Raw genomic sequence first — 21,848 nt, forward strand, 5'->3', positions numbered from 1 at the left:
AAATAACTTTGAGATTTATGTTTTATTAGCAAGTAAATATATTTGTAGCTGTGGAATAGATGATATCATTGACAATGAGAGAAGGAAAAAGTGCTTAGTGCTGTGTTCTGTGGTCCTTCCAATTCACTTCCTTTTTCCTTTTTAAATTTCCTTGTTTTGGGGCCAGAATGTGGCATGGTAGTGAAGGCACTGAACTCCCACGTGGCTGACCATGGTGCAAGTCCTGGACCTGGAGGCTTGAAAAATCACACCAGGAGAATATGTGTATGTGATAAAAATCCCTGGAGGAGAAGGGATTCTGGGCTACCTCCTCTAGAAAGTAATTTTTCACGTTCCCTCTCTCTGTTCCCATCTCTCTCCAGTGAGTACACGTAGCCAATGGCAAAAACGTAAACAACAAACAAAAAGTTTCCTTCTTTTTAAATGCACTATCTTTGTTTACTTTGAGAAACAGAAACAGGTACTCTTTTTTTTTTTTTTTTTTTTTTTTTTTTTTTTTTTTTTTATGGTAGAGATTTTCATCATAGGGCATGTCACTCACCCAAAAGACAGAGAAGAATGGACAATAAAAGTGAGAAAGCACCCACTCCTCAGGAGGTATGGCCACATCACAATCCCTTCCTCTCCATTCTCCTCTCAGGATTTTGGGCACACACACACACACACACACACACACACATACACACACGTACCAGGTGTGAGTTTTAAGTCACCAGGTCCAGGACTTGAACTGCAGTTGACTGCATAGGAGTCCAGCAACATAACCATGATGCCATATGCTGGTCCGGAAACAGGTACTCTTGACAGAGTCTCACCATGCTGTGATTTTCTTCCACCTTTAACCTCCAGGAAGCCAGGATCATGGACATACCCAGTTTACCTAGGATCTGAATTCAGAGACTTCATATGACTCCAGCTTTGTACAAGCAGCATCTTACCACCTGCACCACTTTGCCTGGGTCCCGATTTACTTCTGAAATCATTGCATTCTAGCTTTCATCTCATACAGAGATCTGTGCCAGAAATACAAATTTGGGAGTCATTAGCATGTAGGTGGTACATTTAAACCATTAGAACAGATGTGGTCCTCCGAGGGAGAGTGTGGAGAGAAAGGGGATGATGCCTTGTCTGAATCCTGAGGTCTCATCGCAGTTCCCAAAGCCCCTCTAGTCCCTGCATTGGAGGGGGCTTCCATTCTCACCAAGTCCTAGAAATGAGTCTCCTGTGGATCACCAGTGACCCAGTTATTCCCATGCTGCTGGCAATGTCTGGCTCTTTGTCTTGCTTCACCCGTGTGGCATTTGACTTTGTTATCCACTATTATCCTTGAAACTATTCTGCGCCGACTTTATGCCAGTGTTCTGTTCTAGTTCATTCCTTTGCTCCTAACAGAAAATACCTGAAACTTGGTGACTTATAAAACTAGAGGTTTATTCAGTTTATGATTTCGAGGTTCAAGGTGCAAGGGCCACTCTGCTGGGCACCATCTGGCTGCATCAAAACATGGTGGAAGGTGGGAGAGCATGGCCCGTGTACCATGGATTTCTCCTGGCCTTACTTCCTCTCTTCATAAACCACCAGAAGTCAATCAAAGGGGCCCACCCTAGACACTTAATCAGTCTCCAAAGCCCCACAGTTTGATACCATGAAGTTTGGTTTCTTGTTAATATCTTCAAAACCAAATCTCAGCACATGAATTGCGGGGGGGACACAAATGACAACGTGCTCTGTCTTCATTTTCTTGTACTTCGTTGAGATTCTGTTAGCCTCTCTCATCCCTTAGATGTTGACGCTTCAGAGTTCTTTACTCAATAATTTGTTCTAATCCTAATGCCTCATCCTGTGTGACTTCATCTAATACCCCAATTCACTGGCTTCTAAACTGGTCACCGCATCAATGTCTTTCAATCCACCCATCTAGCTGTGTATTTGACCTCCTCGTTGGGTAGTCCACAGACCCTCTGATTTGATTAAATCCTGTCCTTTCATTTTTTCTAAAACTTTTGCTTTTATTTTTATTTTGGTAAATGCTATCTTCACTACTACTTCCCATTTCATACCAAAGTATCATATTTGAATCTTCCTTTTATTCACCACATGTAGAAATCAATCTGAAGTCCTATATACTTTTTTTTTCCGTCCATTTTTCTATATTTTGGGTAATAACTGGTCTTTCTTTCCAATTCCAAATGCTATTTCTTTTGGGGGGCCCTGTATTCTTCTTTCTTGAAATATTACCAAAAACTATTTGTTCTTTTTTGTATTCGATATGGTCTTTCAGTTACTGTCTCCGCGTTCTTGCCTGACGGGTATTACTGAAATGCTAATTGATAATGTCATTATCCTACTACATACCTCATCAGCGCTTGCAGAACAAAGCTTAGCCCAGTACTTGCACTTCTTTTTTTTTTTATTTGAGAGGTTTTTGCTATAGTGCGCTCGCCAGACAGACAAAGAGAGACAAAGAGACAGAAAGTGAGAAATCACCCCCCAGGGGGGATGGCCACGCCACAATACCTTCTCCTCCATTCTCCTCTCGGGATCTTGGGCATGCACGCACACGCGCCCAGCATGAATTTTAAGCCACCGGGTCTGGGATGTGAATCACGGTCAACTATATGGGAGTCCAACGACACAGCCATTATGCTAACTGCTGGTCCCCAAGTACTTGCACTTCTTTGTGAGCTGGCTTCTGACTAGTTTTCTATTTTCATTTGTCCTCATCTACACTTTTCTTCAGATCATACTAAGAAAGACAGAGAGAAGAGAGAACATTTTGCCTTTATAACTTCTACTACTGGAGCGGTAGAGTAACTTTGAGAAGTTAGTTCATTAAAGGCATTCGATTTAGGGAACTGATCTTTATTAGGGTTTTCCTTAAGTAACTTCAGGTTTGATGGGGAAATCCTAGAGTACCAGCGTTTCTGTGCAGGGTGTTTCTGAGAAGCCATCAGAAAAGTTCATAGTGTTTCAAGAATGAGGAAATATCTTGGAATTTTAAAGTATATATTACAATAGTTTCCTGTTACTGCTAAAAAAATAAATACCACAGACTTAGTGGTTTAAAACAACAGAATCAATGATCTAGAGGACAGGAGTCCAAAATGAGTTTCTCTGGGCAAAAATCAAAGTGTTGGCAGGACTTACTGCCTTTCTGGAAGTCTAGGAGAGGATCTGTTTCTTTGCCTTTTCTGGCATACGCCTTCTTTGGCTCAATGTTCCACACTCTGACATCTGCTTCCACAGTCACATCTCTGTCTGCCTCTGACTGTTCCGTCTCCCACTATTATAGGGATCATTGAGATTTTACTGGGCCCACCCAGATATTCTATATCAGCTGTCCTTCTCAAGATCTTTAATTTAACACAACTACAAAGTCCCTTGTGTAATATGAAGTTACATAGTCACAGATTCTGGGGATTAAGATGTGAACATCTTTGATGGAGTGTTATTTTACCTCTTAGAAGATAATTATAAATATATAATTAGAAAAAAATGTTAATTGCCAGAGGGCATTCTATGCTCACCTGAGATGGGAAAAGACAGAGAGCGGGAAAAAGTAACCACCCACTGGGGCATGGTCCCATTGCAATCCCTTCTTTGTTTCTTCATCTTGTGGGGATTTGGGGTGTGCGTAAACATATGTCTGGTGTGTTTTTCAAGTCACTAGGATGAGATTTTAGCAGGGATCAGCCATGTGAGATCCATCTCCCTTAACCACTAGACAATGGGGCCTATGCTTTCAAAGGCAAGTATATTGCTTTTAAAAAGAATATATTTGGGGGGCCAGCAGGTGGTAGTGTTAAGGTGCTGGATTTCCACAGGGCTACCCAAACTTGGCAGTTGAAAATCATGCTTTGTACGTGTGTGCCCAAAACCCTGTGAGGAAAATAGGGGAGAAGGGAATATAGTCCAGAAGAGTGTGGCCATCATCCCTGGAAAGGAGGTGATTTTTCATTTTTCCTTTCGCTGTCTCTCTTCATTGAATGCACACACCCTATGGCAAAAACCTAAAAAAAAGGCAAAACAAAAATATATTTTCAAATTTATTTTTTCTCTTTTTTGTTTTTGCTTTTTTTTGGTTGTTATTAGATTAGTTTGTCTGCTCAAGTTGGTATGGGAAATAGAATCTGGCTCCTTCCTTCTGAAATTATAATAAAATAGTTTCCATATATTCCAAAGCTACAATGTCATTATTTTGATTTTCTTTTTTATTTCTGAAAGTAATTGACACAGAGGAAAATCTCACAAATAGCTGTTTCATTCTAATTCTTACCAACTTTTTATATGAATTTGCTCATGCCTTAAATTTATTTATTTCTTAGAGAAAAAAAATCTAAAAATGCTAACTAGAATAGTTATGATATTTATTTAGAGTAAGACAAGCTGGAAATATTATTTCCTGCCTCTTGTCCCCTCTTTTCCCACTCACTCTTTTTCCTGAGTGAAAAGGAGTTTGAGATCTTCAGGAAATGAAATATTATGATAGCAATAAAGATGTCCCGACCACAGGTAGGTACACACAGAATACTCAGTGAGCTCTTTAGGTGCAAACCCAGCAGTTTTCCACATGGATTACCTCAGGGAGTGATTTAACAGTGTGGCATTGTCCAGCGCTTCATTTTCCCATAAACTTTCTGACATCTGCTGGTATCTATATCTATATAGTAAACATATTTCTTCCAATAATGAGGGTTGAAGTTAAGTTTTATTATCCTTGTGAACTTATAATAAATACTTTGCAATTGGAAGAATGCCATTTTTGCAATCACCTGATAAGGAATAGAGGTTACTTGCTGCCTGTGTGATTGTGAGCAAGTTTCATAACCTGCTTGAGCTTCAGTTTCTTCTATAAAAGGGGAATACAAGTTCTCCCTTGAATAACTGGCATGTTTGATTCCGCTTGGGACTATGACTACTACTTTTTTTGCATTCTGAGGTTTTTTTTTTTTTTTTTTTGGAGAGATTTTCACTGTGGGGCGCGTGCGCTCGCCAGACAGACAGAGCGAGACATAGAGACAGAAAGCGAGAAATCACCCCCCAGGGGGGATGGTCATGCCACAATCCCTTCTCCTCCATTCTCCTCTCGGGATCTTGGGCATGCACGCACACGCGCCCGGCGTGAGTTTTAAGCCACCGGGTCCGGGACGTGAACCGCAGTCGACTATGTGGGAGTCCAGCAACATAGCCATTACGCTAACTGCTGGTTCCCCATTCTGAGGTTTTCAACTAGTCCATGAGGTCCTGTGATCAGTTGTCTCAATGAATTTATGTTTCAATGACTGAACTTTTTATCATCATAAAACAAATTGAAATGGCAGAAGGTTTCTTTGATTCTTTTTTATTATTATTATTATTTTTTTTGTGGGGGGAGAGGTTTTTGCTATAGGGCACATGAGCTCGCCAGAAAGACAGAGAGAGAGATAGAAAGCGAGAAATCACCCCCCCCCCCAGGGGGGATGGCCATGCCATAATCCCCTCTTCTCCATTCTCCTCTCGGGATCTTGGGCATGCACGCACATGCGCCCAGTGTGAGTTTAAGCCATCGGATCTGGGACTCAAACTGTGGTTGACTACATGGGAGTCCAGCGACATAGCCAATGCTAACTACTGGTCCCAGGTTTCTTTGATTCTAAAAGAACATTGTTCTTCAGTTGCAAGGGGAGGTGAAACTATGGCTGTATGACTGAAGGGCTTTCTTTGGTGGAGATACTGTACTTGAGAAGTTTTAATTAATGTAGATACCTAATAACAAGAGCATTTAAAACCAAATAGCCCAAAACAACCATATTTACCAGTTAAGTCAAATAAACACAGGATAAATCTTACCCTTTCCTCAGTAACACTAGTTAATAGCTGCAAAATTTGAGTGACTGAAATGTACTGATGAAACAAAGCCATTTTCTGCAGTTTGTCAATCAAAATGAATAATATCAGAGTCTCATTTTCAATTAGATTATTTTAATATTTAACTACTTAAAATGCCCCAATCATATTCTTTAGAAAATGGTTAGACTAGAATACTGCAGTTCTAATGATGACATTTTATTATGATAAAAATGACTTCATTAATTGATGATCATATATCAACCCATAAAGTAAGTAGATAAAGGATATAAAAAGTTTTCAGCCTAAGATAGCATAAAACCATTTACGTTGTTTAGAATATTTTTCAGGAATAAACTTTGATGATCCTTCTTACAGAAATGTATACATTTCTTTATTATAAATTTTGCTACATTATGTAGCCTGTGAAATTTTTGGTAAGGTTTGAATAGGGTGAAAATATGTTGATATTACCTGAATCTAATATTTAAGATATGACAAAAATGATAAACATAGTTCATTTGTAACCAAATTATATTTGATGGCAAACATCATAGCAAGGTTAGGCTTTTTATCCCGTGTTCTCATTTATGACTTTAAGTCTATTTCAGAACATGTGGATTTTTAAAAAAATGCATTGATGGCTTTCCAAGATATTTGAAATATGACCTTTTAAAAAAGTAAGTCTTGTTTCTCCTTTATCATCTGAATCCTTGAAAGAACATTCACAACTTCATAATGAAAATAATATCAAAAGGTCACTATACTTAGGATGAAAAATAATACATTTAAGCATTACATGAGAGCTTCGTTTTAACTTGAAAGTAACTATGAAGTGTAAAGCATCATCTAAACATAATTGTTGATTTCTGAAGCAAGATATCCTTTGCTTTACAAAAGTCTTCTTCATAAATATTCATATTGAAGTGCTAATGTAACCAGATATAATTTTTTTAAGAAGAAATTTAAGACATCTTACTGAATCTAGCTCATGTAATTAACTTGTCTATTTTTGCATTTATAGGAAACTATTGACATGTGTGGGACCTTAAGTTTCTAAAAAGCATATAAACTGTGATAATTATTTATCTACCTATAGCTGTAAATTCAAAATATGATTATGTTTAATAATATCAAAATATATCTGCACAATTAATTCTTATTAAAACAAGAGTACACCTTTCATTTATTCAATTGGTTTGTTGAATTGCTAAGGAAAGTTCTTTATCTCACTATTTCTCTAGAAGATAGTATGAGCTTGACTTAGATTTTACTTTTTGGTAACTTGTTAAAATAATAAGCACTTAAATATTGTATTGAAGTTTTAAAAAATAACTATAGTGAGGCCAGCAGATGGTATAGTGGTTATGTCACTGTACTCCCACATGGTCAACTGCAGTTCGAGTCTCAGATCCGGTGGCTTAAAAATCACACTGGGCATATGTATGTGAGTGCCCAAGATCCCAGGAGTAGAATGGAGAAGAAGGGATTGTGTTGTGGTCATACCCCTGGGGTATGATTTCTCACTTTTCCTCTCACTGTCTCTGTTTCTTTTTCCAGCAAGTGCAGATGCCCATGGCCAAAACCTAAATAATAATAATAAGAAGAATAAGAATTATGGAGAGTCATTTGCACTTTATGATATTGTAAGATTTTATGATATCCTGAGATTAAATAAGGTAATATACATAAAGCATATACCTTAGTCCTTTCCACATACTGTTCACTCACTAAACAAAAAATGGTACAAAATTCCCAATGTGAAATAATGACAAATGTTGAGATTATGGGCATACTAATTATTCTGATTTAATCATTATGCATTGATTCGTGTATTGAAAAATCACATTATACTCTTACAAATACATTCAATTATAAATTTTTCTTAAAAGAGGTCAAGAATGTATTGTCTAAAAACTTAGGATAGGCTTCTGATGTGTTTTAGAATTTTCAATATTTCAAACTTAAAAAGATAATATGATAAATTTATAATATATGACTTGTTACTACCAAAAGGGGCCCCAAGGCACTATCTAATCATCAAACACATTAGTATATCTGCAGCAAAGCACATACATATTTACCCTGAGTGGGATAAAGAAAGATCATACATAGCCTCATTTCATTTCTGAGATAATTTTGTCACCAAATGGGCTTATGCCAAACTTAAAAATACCCTCTGGTTTTCAGAGTCTTCTGAATTTTGGAATTGGATATAAGGAATTGACAACTGGCAACATGAAAGTTGTAATACAGTTGATCTACGAAAATAAAACTATATCAAAAAGTTGAATGCAGAATTTTAAAAACAATATAAACAAGAAATTGTTCAGTTAAGAAGGACTTACCTGACATGTGCAAACTTCTAATAACATTTTGCAAAGTATATGAAAAAAATCAAGGGACTGGGGGAAAATAATTTAGTGTAAGAATAATTTCTTATGTCTAATTAGCACATTGTTATTAAATGAATGAATAATTGAACTTAGATGCAGAAACTTTTTGTTGCATCACTTGTTCCTCTTTTACATAGATCTTTCTGCTTGATTTTATACTTTTCACTCTCACGAGGTTTGTCAAATGGTATTATAATTATATGTATAAATACCTCACTTAATAGACTGAATTCTTTAAAGGTTGAGTTATTTCTGTTTTGTTGTCATATCCCTACAGTCTATTACAGTAGCATAAAACCTGATGGGTAGCAGATACTCAAACATACTTGTAGAATTAATAAATGCTAAATTTGTAAATATAATATTAACTATACATATATAGACTTACATATGTATGTATAGACATATCTTAGATTGTCTGAAAAGTCCTGATGGGTTTTTGCATAGAAAAACATAGAAAACTATGTCATGACTTTCCCTATGACCTAATAAGATTTGAACCTATGGTTGACCATGTGGCTTGCAGCACTGTGTTGAGTATGCTACCACCTGTGTCCCTGAGTCTGGACCTTAGACACAGTTAAAGTCTTGTGGCTTAAGTTTCCTATGAACTTATTTTGGTTATTGCTGATTTGGTCAGGTGACTTGATTGTGTGCATGGCTATTCTATTGTTTTTACACTGAAATGAATTGTTTAGTCTGTGATGTGATTTTTCTTTTTTTTTAACTTGCTAGAGGGCATGTGAACACAAGTAAGAAAGAAGAGACAGAGAGAGAGAAAGAAGGAATGTGGGGAAGCAGTACTATGGGTGGATGGTCACACTGCAATCCCTTCTCCATCTCACCCTTCTTTTTATTTAGAAAGAGATTTTTTTTTTTTTGCTCTCAGGTGTGTGCACTCGCCAGAGAAGCACAGAGAGACAGAGAGACAAAAAGCGAGGAATCACATACCCACCCTCCACCCCACTCCCCAAGTTCCGGTGGCTAGCCATGCTGCAGTATCTGCCTTCATTCTCCTCTCAGGGTCTTGGGTACACATGCACATTTGTCCAGCATGAGTTTTAAGTCACCTGGTCCAGGACTCAAACCACAGTTGCTACATGGAAGTCCAGTGACATAACCATTACGCCATCTGCCGGTCTTGATCTCTCCCTTCTTTTCATATTTTGAGCACACATGCACGTATGTCCTGTGTGTTGCTCAAACTGCCAGGTCTGGGAATCATACTGCACAGTTGGCCATGTGGGATCCAGCTGCCTTCACCACCATGTCAGCAATTGGCCCTCTGATTCGATTCTTGATTGATATTCATGGCTCAAAACTTCTAACACATGTACTCTTAAAAAACAGACTAAGTACACTAGCTACTGCTGGCATTCATTTTATTTTTTTAAAGTTATAAAAATGGTAATTTTACTGAGAAACTAATATAAGCAAAATAAATCACATATATAAATGGAGCTAGATGAAGCTGTAAGGGAAGCTTAGACTTCGTAGTCTAAATACGAGTGCTGGCTGAGTGCAAGAATTTTACCGCTAGAACACTATTGAATTAGGAAAAGTCTGCTTAATAATATTCATGTCTTTTTAAAGTCTTTTAAGTGTGGATTTCCCCTCAAAGACCCACCACTGGAATTATCCAAATTCAAATGATTGGGACTGAAGGAATATGTTACAATCACATTTTATATTATTATCCATCAAATAGCTTTGGATTATATAATACTTAGCTGAAATATGCTGACAGTTATTCAGAGACCTAAGTAAAACTTTTGATGAACCAGGCCCTACTTTAGTTCAGTAGTTATATCTCAATCAGACAAGCTCGACTGTATAATTTTAGGTTTAGTCAAGATGAGATTTATGGGTATATCATATCCACAGACTGCTGTGAGGAAAGTAAGATTTGAAGAAATGAGTTATTAATCTTTACTGCAGAACATTAACAAATGTCATGTGGCTTTTATGAGTTGATACCTAGGAGGTAGTAGATTCATAAGGCCCCAAAATAGATTTCCTCTTGCATACCTCTGATACCAGGAACATAATTAATAGTTACCTATTATTCATTTGTGAAGTCCAAACTTTTGCTTCATTTATTAAACTTAAGCTTAGTAAAAAATTAAGAAAATTAAATAAGAACTGTCATACAGGGGAGGAGATTGTCTGTCTTGCTTTCTGATATGTGTGCATGCACATACATGCATATATGCATGCATATGTGTACGTGTGTGTACACGTGCATGTGTATATTTGGAAATTGTGTATGTGCTTTTATTTACTATTATAAGGAATATTTTTAGAATGAATCTATTTCTGACAGAAGATATTTCTGTTTCTGTTCTTACTAGTGGTCTAAACACACTTATTAGCTAGACATCTACGGTTGCTTAATTTGATTGGCTAGTCAAAATAACTGTGATAAAAAGTCTTGTTGAGATAATTACTTGTGTGATGTTTGCTGTCGGTTTTTAGTTTTGAGTTTCAAAGAGCCAATACCCAGAAGCTGATTCATCTCCTCCCATGTCCTTTGCTCTCAGCTTAGATAAGTGGTCTCCAGGTGGATGGTGGCACAAGGGTCACAGCCTTTTTGGAGAGGAAAGACTTTCCCTTGGGACTGGCTTTAACAAAGAGCAAACTCTCATTAAATGTTTGCTGCTGCCTTCACCACCATGTCAGCAATTGGCCCTCTGATTCGATTCTTGATTGATATTCATGGCTCAAAACTTCTAACACATGTACTCTTAAAAAACAGACTAAGTACACTAGCTACTGCTGGCATTCATTTTATTTTTTTAAAGTTATAAAAATGGTAATTTTACTGAGAAACTAATATAAGCAAAATAAATCACATATATAAATGGAGCTAGATGAAGCTGTAAGGGAAGCTTAGACTTCGTAGTCTAAATACGAGTGCTGGCTGAGTGCAAGAATTTTACCGCTAGAACACTATTGAATTAGGAAAAGTCTGCTTAATAATATTCATGTCTTTTTAAAGTCTTTTAAGTGTGGATTTCCCCTCAAAGACCCACCACTGGAATTATCCAAATTCAAATGATTGGGACTGAAGGAATATGTTACAATCACATTTTATATTATTATCCATCAAATAGCTTTGGATTATATAATACTTAGCTGAAATATGCTGACAGTTATTCAGAGACCTAAGTAAAACTTTTGATGAACCAGGCCCTACTTTAGTTCAGTAGTTATATCTCAATCAGACAAGCTCGACTGTATAATTTTAGGTTTAGTCAAGATGAGATTTATGGGTATATCATATCCACAGACTGCTGTGAGGAAAGTAAGATTTGAAGAAATGAGTTATTAATCTTTACTGCAGAACATTAACAAATGTCATGTGGCTTTTATGAGTTGATACCTAGGAGGTAGTAGATTCATAAGGCCCCAAAATAGATTTCCTCTTGCATACCTCTGATACCAGGAACATAATTAATAGTTACCTATTATTCATTTGTGAAGTCCAAACTTTTGCTTCATTTATTAAACTTAAGCTTAGTAAAAAATTAAGAAAATTAAATAAGAACTGTCATACAGGGGAGGAGATTGTCTGTCTTGCTTTCTGATATGTGTGCATGCACATACATGCATATATGCATGCATATGTGTACGTGTGTGTACACGTGCATGTGTATATTTGGAAATTGTGTATGTGCTTTTATTTACTATTATAAGGAATATTTTTAGAATGAATCTATTTCTGACAGAAGATATTTCTGTTTCTGTTCTTACTAGTGGTCTAAACACACTTATTAGCTAGACATCTACGGTTGCTTAATTTGATTGGCTAGTCAAAATAACTGTGATAAAAAGTCTTGTTGAGATAATTACTTGTGTGATGTTTGCTGTCGGTTTTTAGTTTTGAGTTTCAAAGAGCCAATACCCAGAAGCTGATTCATCTCCTCCCATGTCCTTTGCTCTCAGCTTAGATAAGTGGTCTCCAGGTGGATGGTGGCACAAGGGTCACAGCCTTTTTGGAGAGGAAAGACTTTCCCTTGGGACTGGCTTTAACAAAGAGCAAACTCTCATTAAATGTTTGCTGAGTGAATGTGGAAAGAATTAGCTGAGGGCTTTTACCATTATCTTATGCTTTCCTTATGAAAAGGTAGCATTTTTAAAGAAGTTAAAATAAGCATAAGCCTATATAAATATAAATTATATTTAAAAGCACTTATGATGTATAGCCATAGCTAAAGGTTAAGATACAAACAGGAATCTTATGAATAGAGTTAGTGGAGTCCATCAAAGTTTTTGGTTTCTTAAATTCCCTTATATAATGGTAGGAAGTCCTACTAAGTTATTGTCTACTTGATAGGATCTGAAACTTATATAAAAGAACTATGTCAAAGGACTACAATATAAAACACAAGAAAGTAAATTGGGGGCATGAATTCCTGTGTTCAGGAGCGTAGTTTGAAAAACACTGTGAAAATAAGGCAATCTCTATGTGAGGATGTAGAGCATGCTTCTAACTAGCACTGTGTGGCTGAGCAACATTCTCCCCAGCAATTCAACCTAGGAGAGATTGTAAGTCCAAATGTCCAAATGCAAATAGGCCACTTTACTCAATGACATTTAGTTCATCTTAATTACTTTCTAACTATGTCTCTTGTGATTTGTAGACTTGAATGCTCCCAAGACTAATTCAAATTCCAGGATTTTAAATCAGATACTATACACCCTAAAATTGTCCTCTATTGTTGTTTGAACTGCAATAATCAGAGGATGGTATCTAGTTTCTTTCTATGGCCTTAGGCTGCTATCTCATGAATCTCCTTCAATTCTGTCAGTAGTCGGAATTTCTACCTTGTATACTATGTACCCATATTTCTACTTTGCATACTATCTACCCTTAGCATATTAGTCATAGTTGTTTTAAATTCCTGGTCTGATAATTTCAACTTTTCTGACATACCTGAATCTGGTCAGACACTTACTCTGTCTCTTCCAACTGTGTTTTTTCTCCTTTTATTATTTCTTGTATTTTTTTTTTTAATAGTCAGACATGATGTAATAGGAAAAACAAACACACGAAAACTCTGCTATAAATAAACCTTTAGTAGACCAGCCTTGTGGCTTAGTGGTTGAGAGAGGTGTATCACCGGGCCAGTAGTTGGCTTGATGGTTGCATCACTGGACTCCCACATAGTTAACCGTGGATCAAGTCCCAGATTCAGTGGCTTAAAACTCACACTGGGCATGCAGGTGTGCATGCCTAAGATCCCAAGAGGAGAATGGAGGAGAAGGGAATGTGGAGTGGCCATTCTCCCTGGGAGGGGTCATCTCTCGCTTTCTGTCTCTCTGTCTCTCCGGTGAGCATATGTTCCCTATACCAAAAATCTCTATGAGAGAGAGAGAGAGAGAGAGAGAGAGAGTTAGTTGTATTTCACAGGCCAGTCACTGCTTGAATTCTAGCCTTGGTGGCTGAAAAGTGAAAAGTGACTTAGTTAATGAATGTTGTGAATTTTGATTCAACATGCTTTTCTTAGAACAAGAACGATTCTCTATTCATAGGTATACAATGTTCTTTAATACCCAGTTACTTACTGTGAAAGATCGTTCAGATTTGTGAAACTGAAAATGTTCATTATAATATATATTTTGTAAATGTATACAGCTTAAGAAGGATTAACTGAAAACTGTAGGATAATCTAAATAGCTACTCTCAAAAAATTACCACTGGCATTTGTAATGAAATGTTATTTTACAACTTTAAAGCTCATAGCAATATAATTAGTAATATGTGTAATCTTTATTACCAATCTTAATCTTTTTTATATGACTGAAAAATTATTTTATGGTACTACAATTAAAATAATGCTAAAAATGTCAGCATAACAGAATTAAACTAAAGTAACTACTACAATATTGTACCCCAAACCGTCTAATTTAAATGCAAAATACTTTATAAAGGCTATTTATCTGAGCTAATGCCTGTTAAGGGATTTAAGGAGTAGTTTATGTAACTGAAATAAAAGAAAAAACAAGCACTGTACAGCAATCTTTACTATTGTTTAACATGAGGGAAATATTAAATAGGTTTATATATAGGCCACTTGAGGAAAATGTATTAAAAGCCACATCACAGTACAGTAAATATGAAGGCGACTGGCAAGCAATACTACATTATAGGCTTTTAAAGGGAAAGCTTGAAATGCTTAAAATTGTCCTCATACAAATGATGGTATAACATTAACTGTGATAACTCGACTGAAGATGCCCAGAATCTTAGAAGTATATCCTGCAAAAGGGATTTCAAAAGACCAGATAGTTATTTAGTTGGCACATGACCAAGTTCAGATTTTTTTCATAATGTTTTTTTTTTTCTGTCAGCTTATAGTAATGACTCTACAAAATTATTGTTATTATATGACAAGAATATGAAAGGCTTTAAACATAAGGTTTTTTAAAAAAAATAAAACTAGGCTCCATTTAGAAACTTTAGAAAAGACTGAAAAGGGGAAAAAAAGATTCCTTAGATTTTCACTATCCATGGAGTATCATGCGTAATGTTTAGCATACATATTTCCAGTTTCTTCTCCCTTGTGGATAATTTAAAATTTTTCTTAATAATAATCATTTTGATTAAATTAAGGAAGAAAATAGAGAGACAAGACATTTATGGGACACTGAAGTGGGTTATAATCTGTTGATGATAATGTGTTTTGCATCATCAACTAAACTGGTATAAAGTGTATTCAAGCCGGTAAATTCATCTTACAAGCAAAGCGATGCATAGTGATTAAATGTATAAAATTTTTAAAAAGAATCATTTTGAGGGAACCTGCAGTTAGCGTAATGGCTATGTCGCTGGACTCCCACGTAGTCGACCACGGTTCGCGTCCCGGACCCAGTGGCTTAAAACTCACGCCAGGCGCGTGTGCCCAGGATCCCGAGAGGAGAATGGAGGAGAAGGGATTGCGGCGTGACCATCCCCACTGGGGGGTGATTTCTTGCTTTCTGTCTCTATGTCTCTCTCTGTCTGGCGAGCGCACGTGCCCTATAGTGAAAAACTCCCCCCCCCCAAAAAAAGAATCATTTTGATTATATCCCATGGAATTTTTATATGTAATATACAGTAACCCAAGGATATGTAATATGTAAAAATCACTTACAATAGTGAGTCAGATGTCTTTTTCTTGCATTATTTTAGGTCTTCCTTTTTTAGGCTCTCAAAAATACTGTTTATATTTTTCCTAATTTTAGGGCTATTTGTTTAAAAAACTTGTTTAGCATTTAAAATATTTCAGTAAACCGGGCTGGCTCTTCGGTGTAGCAGTACTGCGCTGCTCAAGAGAAGCTGGATCCCACGTGGTGACCACAGTTTGAATCCCCAACCCAATCAGCCTGAAATACTCTGGCTATGTGTGGGAGTTTCTAAGATTTAAAGGGCTAGAGGATTGGCATAGCAGGGTGACCCAACTCTGTGGAGAGTAATCATCTTTCTCTCATGTGCACACACAAAGTTCAAGCTCTATAATGAATAATGAAAAAATAAAAACAAAAAAATACCTTTTTGAAAATAAACAAGATATTTTTAGCTCAGTTTAAATTACTCATTAAAAGACAATGGTTCATGAAAATCATGTGTAACTTGACAGAAGCACAGACTAGAGTTTTTCAATTTTTTAAATAATTTCTTACTTGTATTTAAATGTTGTACATCTTTGTGGGGTGTCATACATATGCAGCATACAAAAATCAAATCAAATACATTACCATATTCATCATTTCAGCAAAGAAAATTAGGATGTATACCTTCAGATTTTGTTCTACTGTTTTGTTTTGTTTTTTTCATTTTTTTCTTTCTGAGAGACAGAGTTTTGAGAGACACTAGATGTTACACTGTGTTTCTGACCATGATTCAATTATGGAAAGGTGAACTCTGATTCAACAGATGATGTTCCATAATGTATTTGTTTGGTTTTGTAGGTCCCAGCATACCTGGAAAGTCCTGTAAGACCTCAACTACACAAAGCCCAGAGACAGCAAGTAAAATCATTCATGACCCTTGACCACCAGATCATCAACCAGACTCTGAAACGGTCTCATCCTCCAGTGCCAAGCAGTGCGCTGCTGGTACAGCATGGACACTCCACGCTGGATGGTGACATTGGCTTCACAGGAAACTCACTTGCCAAGTTACTAACTCTTGGGAAAGAAGATGACAATGCAGAATGGCATGTATGTCTAAGGGCTGGTTATCAAAATATATAGCCAATCTTTGGAAAAACACTGTTAAATTGAAATCAATAGGTCTACAGTAAATATTTCCAAATGCAAACCCATTTAACAAAAGGAATATGTTTTTAGTTAACTAATTTTAGTCATTCAATATACACTTAATATTGATGTATTATTATAAGTTATAATGATGCATTTTTATTTTAATTAAGCAATAATGTGAATCAAACAGCATGAAAGGTAATGTGTTTAGAAGGATAACCTCTATTTGTACAGATTTTCTGATAGCTTAGGTTGAAATATCTTTCAAGACTTGTATTATCTTTAGTACCTCTTATCCGCTACTATAAAAGAATCAGAAATTGTTTAAACAGTAGTAACTTTGGGTTCTTGAAATACATCTTAAAATAAGAAATAACTTTATTGCTCTTAATTTTTTATGAAATTATATGTGGATATTGTTACAAGGCTACAAAGTAAATAAGCTCCATCAAGTTTATATTTAATTTAATAGAGATTGACTTGTTTGTACATGAGCCTTCGAAAATATTGTAGAAAAACTACCTTAATAACTGAGATTTCTTTTCTTTTTTTTAATTTGATTTGTTGGTGATAGAGCCATGGTTCTATGATCTTCCAGGCTTAATCTCCCATCTTCATTGATGGTGATTATTAATAACTTTAGTTTGCTACTTTTCACCGATTAAGTATATAGCCTCCAGGCACAAAAGAGTGATGCTCACAATCCAATGATTTGAATTACAAATGATAAAGGAAGTTTCTTTTCTTTCTTTTTTCTTTTTTTTTTTTTTCAAATTTTAAAGTAATCTAGAAAAGTAAGAATCTGGTAGATATGTTAATAAAATATGCTCAAAAACTACCAAATAGGACTCAATGAAATCCCAAACTGAATGTAAATCTCTACGTATATATTTATTTAAACTTTTAAAATAGTAGATATAAATAACTTTCTAAATAAAATGAATGTAGAACCAGAATATTCATAGGATGTATATTTTATTCATTCTATGAAGAGCGTAAAAATAGACGTAGGATGAAAATCATCTGTACAGTAAATATTGGAACTGCACTCAGTACAATTTAACTCACTATCACCTCTTCCAAAGTTCATTCTCTTGTGTGGAACATTGATTTCTAAAGGGAAAAAATTCCCAAAGGATCTGTCAATCAATCTGTCAATCAATTCTAGGCCGAACTTAGAAAATGAGTTTATTTTATATTTTATATGTTTTCTAAAATATGAGAGTAGATAAGCAACATATATCAGTCTTCTGAGCTTTTCTTATTTTGTTCATTAGGCACACATCTTTCCTTTTATAACAAATTTGTACATATAAAGGAGATTTTCATGTTCTTAATGGTCCTTTAGGTGATGTCAGTTAAAGAACGTCACCTGGCTGGGAAAGGTTGGAAGTTTGAAGAGGTTTAGTAGCCCAGGAGTAATGCCGACAATGACTGCTGAACAAAATGTTTTTGTTTTTTAAACAATTGTACCTTTAATTCTTCTTATTAGTCCAATTGCTAGAGATGTGTATACTTGCTAGATAGACAGAGAGACCGAAAAGGAGAAAGCACCTTCTAAGGGGCATGGTCACACCACAACCTCTTCTCCTCCATTTCTTTTCTTTTGTTTCCTTTTCTTTTTAATAATTATTTATTTAATTTATTCATTCATTCATTCATTTATTTTAATTAGACCAGAGATAGAGAGAGACAGAGAGAGAGAAAGAGAGAGAGGGAAAGTGAGAAAGCAAGTCACCAGGTCCTGGACTTGAATTGCGGTCGGCCATGTGGGAGTATCCAGAGCCTTAACCACCACGCCACCTGCTGGTTCTCTTTTCCTCCATTTCTTAATCCTGTTGGAATTTGGGGCTTGCATGAACACTTACTGAGTGTGTTTCTCAAGTCCCTGGGGTTGGGATTCAAATTGTGCAGTTGGTCTTGTGAGAGCTAGCAGCATTAGCCAAGACTATGGGTCTCACTCTTAACCATTGTGCTTCAAACTATGCATACAAAAGTCTCTTCCAAGCATCATTAGTGTCCATTCAATTATAGGTTTATTTATTCTGTAATAGTTTGTATTAGTGTGTGGTCTTTTTGAATATGACTTCTTATGTACAAATTTTCACATATAGTTATTATTCACAGACTTGTGATCTTGAATTGCTAGAATGTATTCTACGCCATTTCAATTTCCTAATATTTTTTGATTGGTGCAGGGAATCCATGTCTCAAAGCAGAAAATGTAAGGTCTGTCAACATTGATGGTTTGTACAGAGCCTTCATTTATTAGCTAGGTGGTCTCAGCCCTAATCCTTCTCATCCTCATTTCTAAACCTTCAAATTTGGGTTGATGCTTACATTTGAAAAGTTTTAATGCAGTGGCAGAGTGGGAGCTTAGGAGATGGTAGACATTGCCATCTTTTGGTGTTTCTATCTCTTTAACCTCGTCCTCCTGGGACATCAGAGAGCATTTCATCATTTTAAAGAGATCCAGAAATCATAGCTAGCACAATATGAATCAGCTGGTGTACCTTTAGATTCATGATTTGGTGATTGGAAATTAGGAATAATTTGGAGATTAGAGGTCTCTGAAACACTGAAATAAAATCAGAAGAAGCATTTTATAGTGTGGATCTTTCCAGGATAAAAGTCCCATTTGTAACCACAGCACATAGAACCCTTCCACACTTAACTCTTGAACCTGACACACATTTATCATTTAACATCTGATTCATGGAGCTCTGTGCTTCTTTCATACAGATTTCCTAATGTTTCTCAGGGTGACCAAGTTCTTTTTCTTAGATCCCTTCTGATGGGTAAGATCATGAAGTAAGATGTCAGAAATGCTGCAGTTTGGAAGATTAATACTCAAGGCTTGGTCTTAAAAATAGATAAAGGGAAGTCTAAATTTAGGTTTATGTGCTAACCTATCAGATTTTGAGAGTGTCTGAGTTAAAATATTCAATTCCAAGTGCCAATTTATTTTTTCATAGAATTATGACGGTTATTGTATTTTTAGGTTAAAGTTCATGATAATCTGGTATTGTTTTTCTTTAAAATTTTACCTTGGAGTTTTTATTGCCTAATATTTAAATTGCTACTGTGGCTTTCCTTTTGGTCATATTTATGACACATTTTTCACTTTCTTTTAGCTTTCTCTATTATTTTAGTTTAAGCGTGTTATGAATAGGCCCAGTCTATGTGGCACAGACCATAGTTTTCTGGACTACAGTGCTGGAAACCACATGACTGACAGTGGGTTCGGATACCCAGGTCAGCCCGAAGCATGCCACGCACAATGTAGGTGCCCAAGAGCCTGAGAAGTTGAAGAGCAGGAGTGAAGGGATCCAGGGAGATGAGACCTTGTTGAGAGTGCTTTCTCACTCTCTCCTTTGTGTGCACTTGCATTCTCTACTACTTTAAAATGAAATAAAATAAAATAAAATAAAATAAAAAGAGACATTTAAAAAATATATATCTCTTGCAGGAACATATTACAGTACCTATTTTGCTGTTGTTGCTCTCTGCTATAGGGTATGTGAGCTTGCTTGAAAGAGGTAGAGAGAGAGGGAAAGTAAGAAAGCACTCCCTAAAGGGGGGGTGGTCATACCACAACCCCCTCTCAGGATGCTGGGCACATGTGCACACAGGCCCAGCATGTTTCTCCATCTGCTAGGTCTAGGATTTAGACCTCACAGTCAGCCATGGGTTATCCAGCGCTTAACCACCACACCACCTGCTGGCTTGATAAGTACCTTTTAAAAATCCAATTTGAAACGCAGTTTAATTACTTCTTTTTCAATATGTTAACTCATTTATATTCTTATAATTACTGTTAGGATATACTAGTTATCTTTTTTCATGTTTTTAAGTTATATGTAGGCTAGAAATTTAGAAAGTTTGTGGAAAGAAAGAATTAAAGCACAGGTTTATTTTGGTGTGAAAGTTTTAAAATCCATGTATAGTTTTCTCATAATATGTATTTTCCCTGAACCTTTTAAAGACAATTTGCATGATATATATACATGAATTCTATACTTATCCATAGGAATGCATATATAAATATTATGTGTGTGTGTGTGTGTGTGTGTGTGTATGGTGTGTGTATGTATCCTTGTTATTTAGACCATGACAATTTTACTGTTATTTGTTCATTCTTATATCTTATATCAATTTCATGGCTTTGCTTATCTGATTAGAGTACTTCCTGAAAGATTGTCTTACAAGAGTTCTTTATTTCTTAAAACCTCTGAGTTTTTACACCTACAGAAAAATTACATTTTACCCACATATTTAAAGGCTACTTTGTTGGCTATAAATTCCCATTGTCTTCCTGTACTCTGTGTTGTTGAAAAGTTTGATTCTTGTTTTCTCGTTAAAGTATATTTTCAAATTTCTGAAATCTTATGTTTCTGCCTCTGCACCTTAAACTTTCTGTGCCTATTATCTTTATTTTGATTCTTACCAAAATGACTTATTCTTTCTTTGTATTCTGTTATCTTATTTTTCACTTTAAGCACCCTTATTCTGTTTATTTAAAATTCTTGCTTTGTCTTATCTGTTAATCCTGTGTGTCACCTGATATAAGATGTTGTTTGATGTCTTTTTTTAAATCACAACTAGATTCCTAGGTTAGTAATTATGAAGATTCCTGAAAACTATAAAACAAGGTTTTTAGATGAATTTTAGAGCTTAATATCAGTTTAAAATAATGGAAAACTAGTTTTCAGTAAATTAGGAAGAAAGACACATAGGAAGATGATAGAAATGAGGGATTGTGGTGTTAAAAGGCACAGGCAGAGGCTTTGAGGAGGACAAACTTTTACAAGTAAGAAAGAAAGGTTTCTTTGTGGAATAGGAGAAACCAAAGCATGTTTCCAGTCAAGAAGGTAAAATTAAAGCTGCAAGAGAGTAGGTCGGTTACGACGTAAACTTGAGAAAGAAGAGGAATGAAGAGCTTGTGTGAAATTTGTACTGAAACCACTAAAAGTACCCCAAAGTATTGCCATAAAATGTCTTCAGCATTCTGTTCAATATCAGTGAATACTTCGCTGTCCTTTTCCTAAAACAACATCCATTCTCACTAAGCTGTATGCCCTGCCTGCTTTAATTTCTTCTGATCACTGTTTGTTATTAAGTTTATTGTCTGTTTTCTCTGCATCACTTAAGATCCCTGAGGGCAGGAGCTTCATGCCGTTGGCTGTGGTAGCTCTGGTTCTTACAAGACTTCACAATAAATATAATTTAATAACTATTTGTTAAAGTAATATTGTTCTAGTATTCCAATTGTTTGACCTACTCCTTTTGGAAGGATCTTTTTCTTTTTTTTTTGGAGAGGTTTTCGCTATAGGGCGCGTGCGCTCGCCAGAAAGACAGAGAGAGACAGAGAGACAGAAA

The 21,848-nt window shown here is 35.9% G+C and overlaps 1 protein-coding gene across 3 annotated transcripts in view; it reads left to right on the forward strand.

The window, feature by feature from the left end:
* TFEC (transcription factor EC) overlaps window positions 1-21,848 on the forward strand; it is a 71,620-nt gene that overhangs the window by 13,405 nt on the left and 36,367 nt on the right. For 2 of the 3 annotated variants that reach the window (XM_027765922.1, XM_006162383.3), the window contains exon 2: window positions 16,176-16,427. In XM_027765922.1, the coding sequence (XP_027621723.1) occupies window positions 16,248-16,427 (180 nt within the window). In that variant the 5' untranslated portion in view covers window positions 16,176-16,247. Of the gene's footprint in view, window positions 1-7,392; window positions 7,506-16,175; window positions 16,428-21,848 lie in introns of those variants that run through there. The other variant, XM_027765923.1, reaches the window with a different exon arrangement.

This window comes from Tupaia chinensis, unplaced genomic scaffold, assembly GCF_000334495.1.
Source record: "Tupaia chinensis unplaced genomic scaffold, TupChi_1.0 Scaffold139935_1, whole genome shotgun sequence".
NCBI lineage: Eukaryota > Metazoa > Chordata > Mammalia > Scandentia > Tupaiidae > Tupaia > Tupaia belangeri.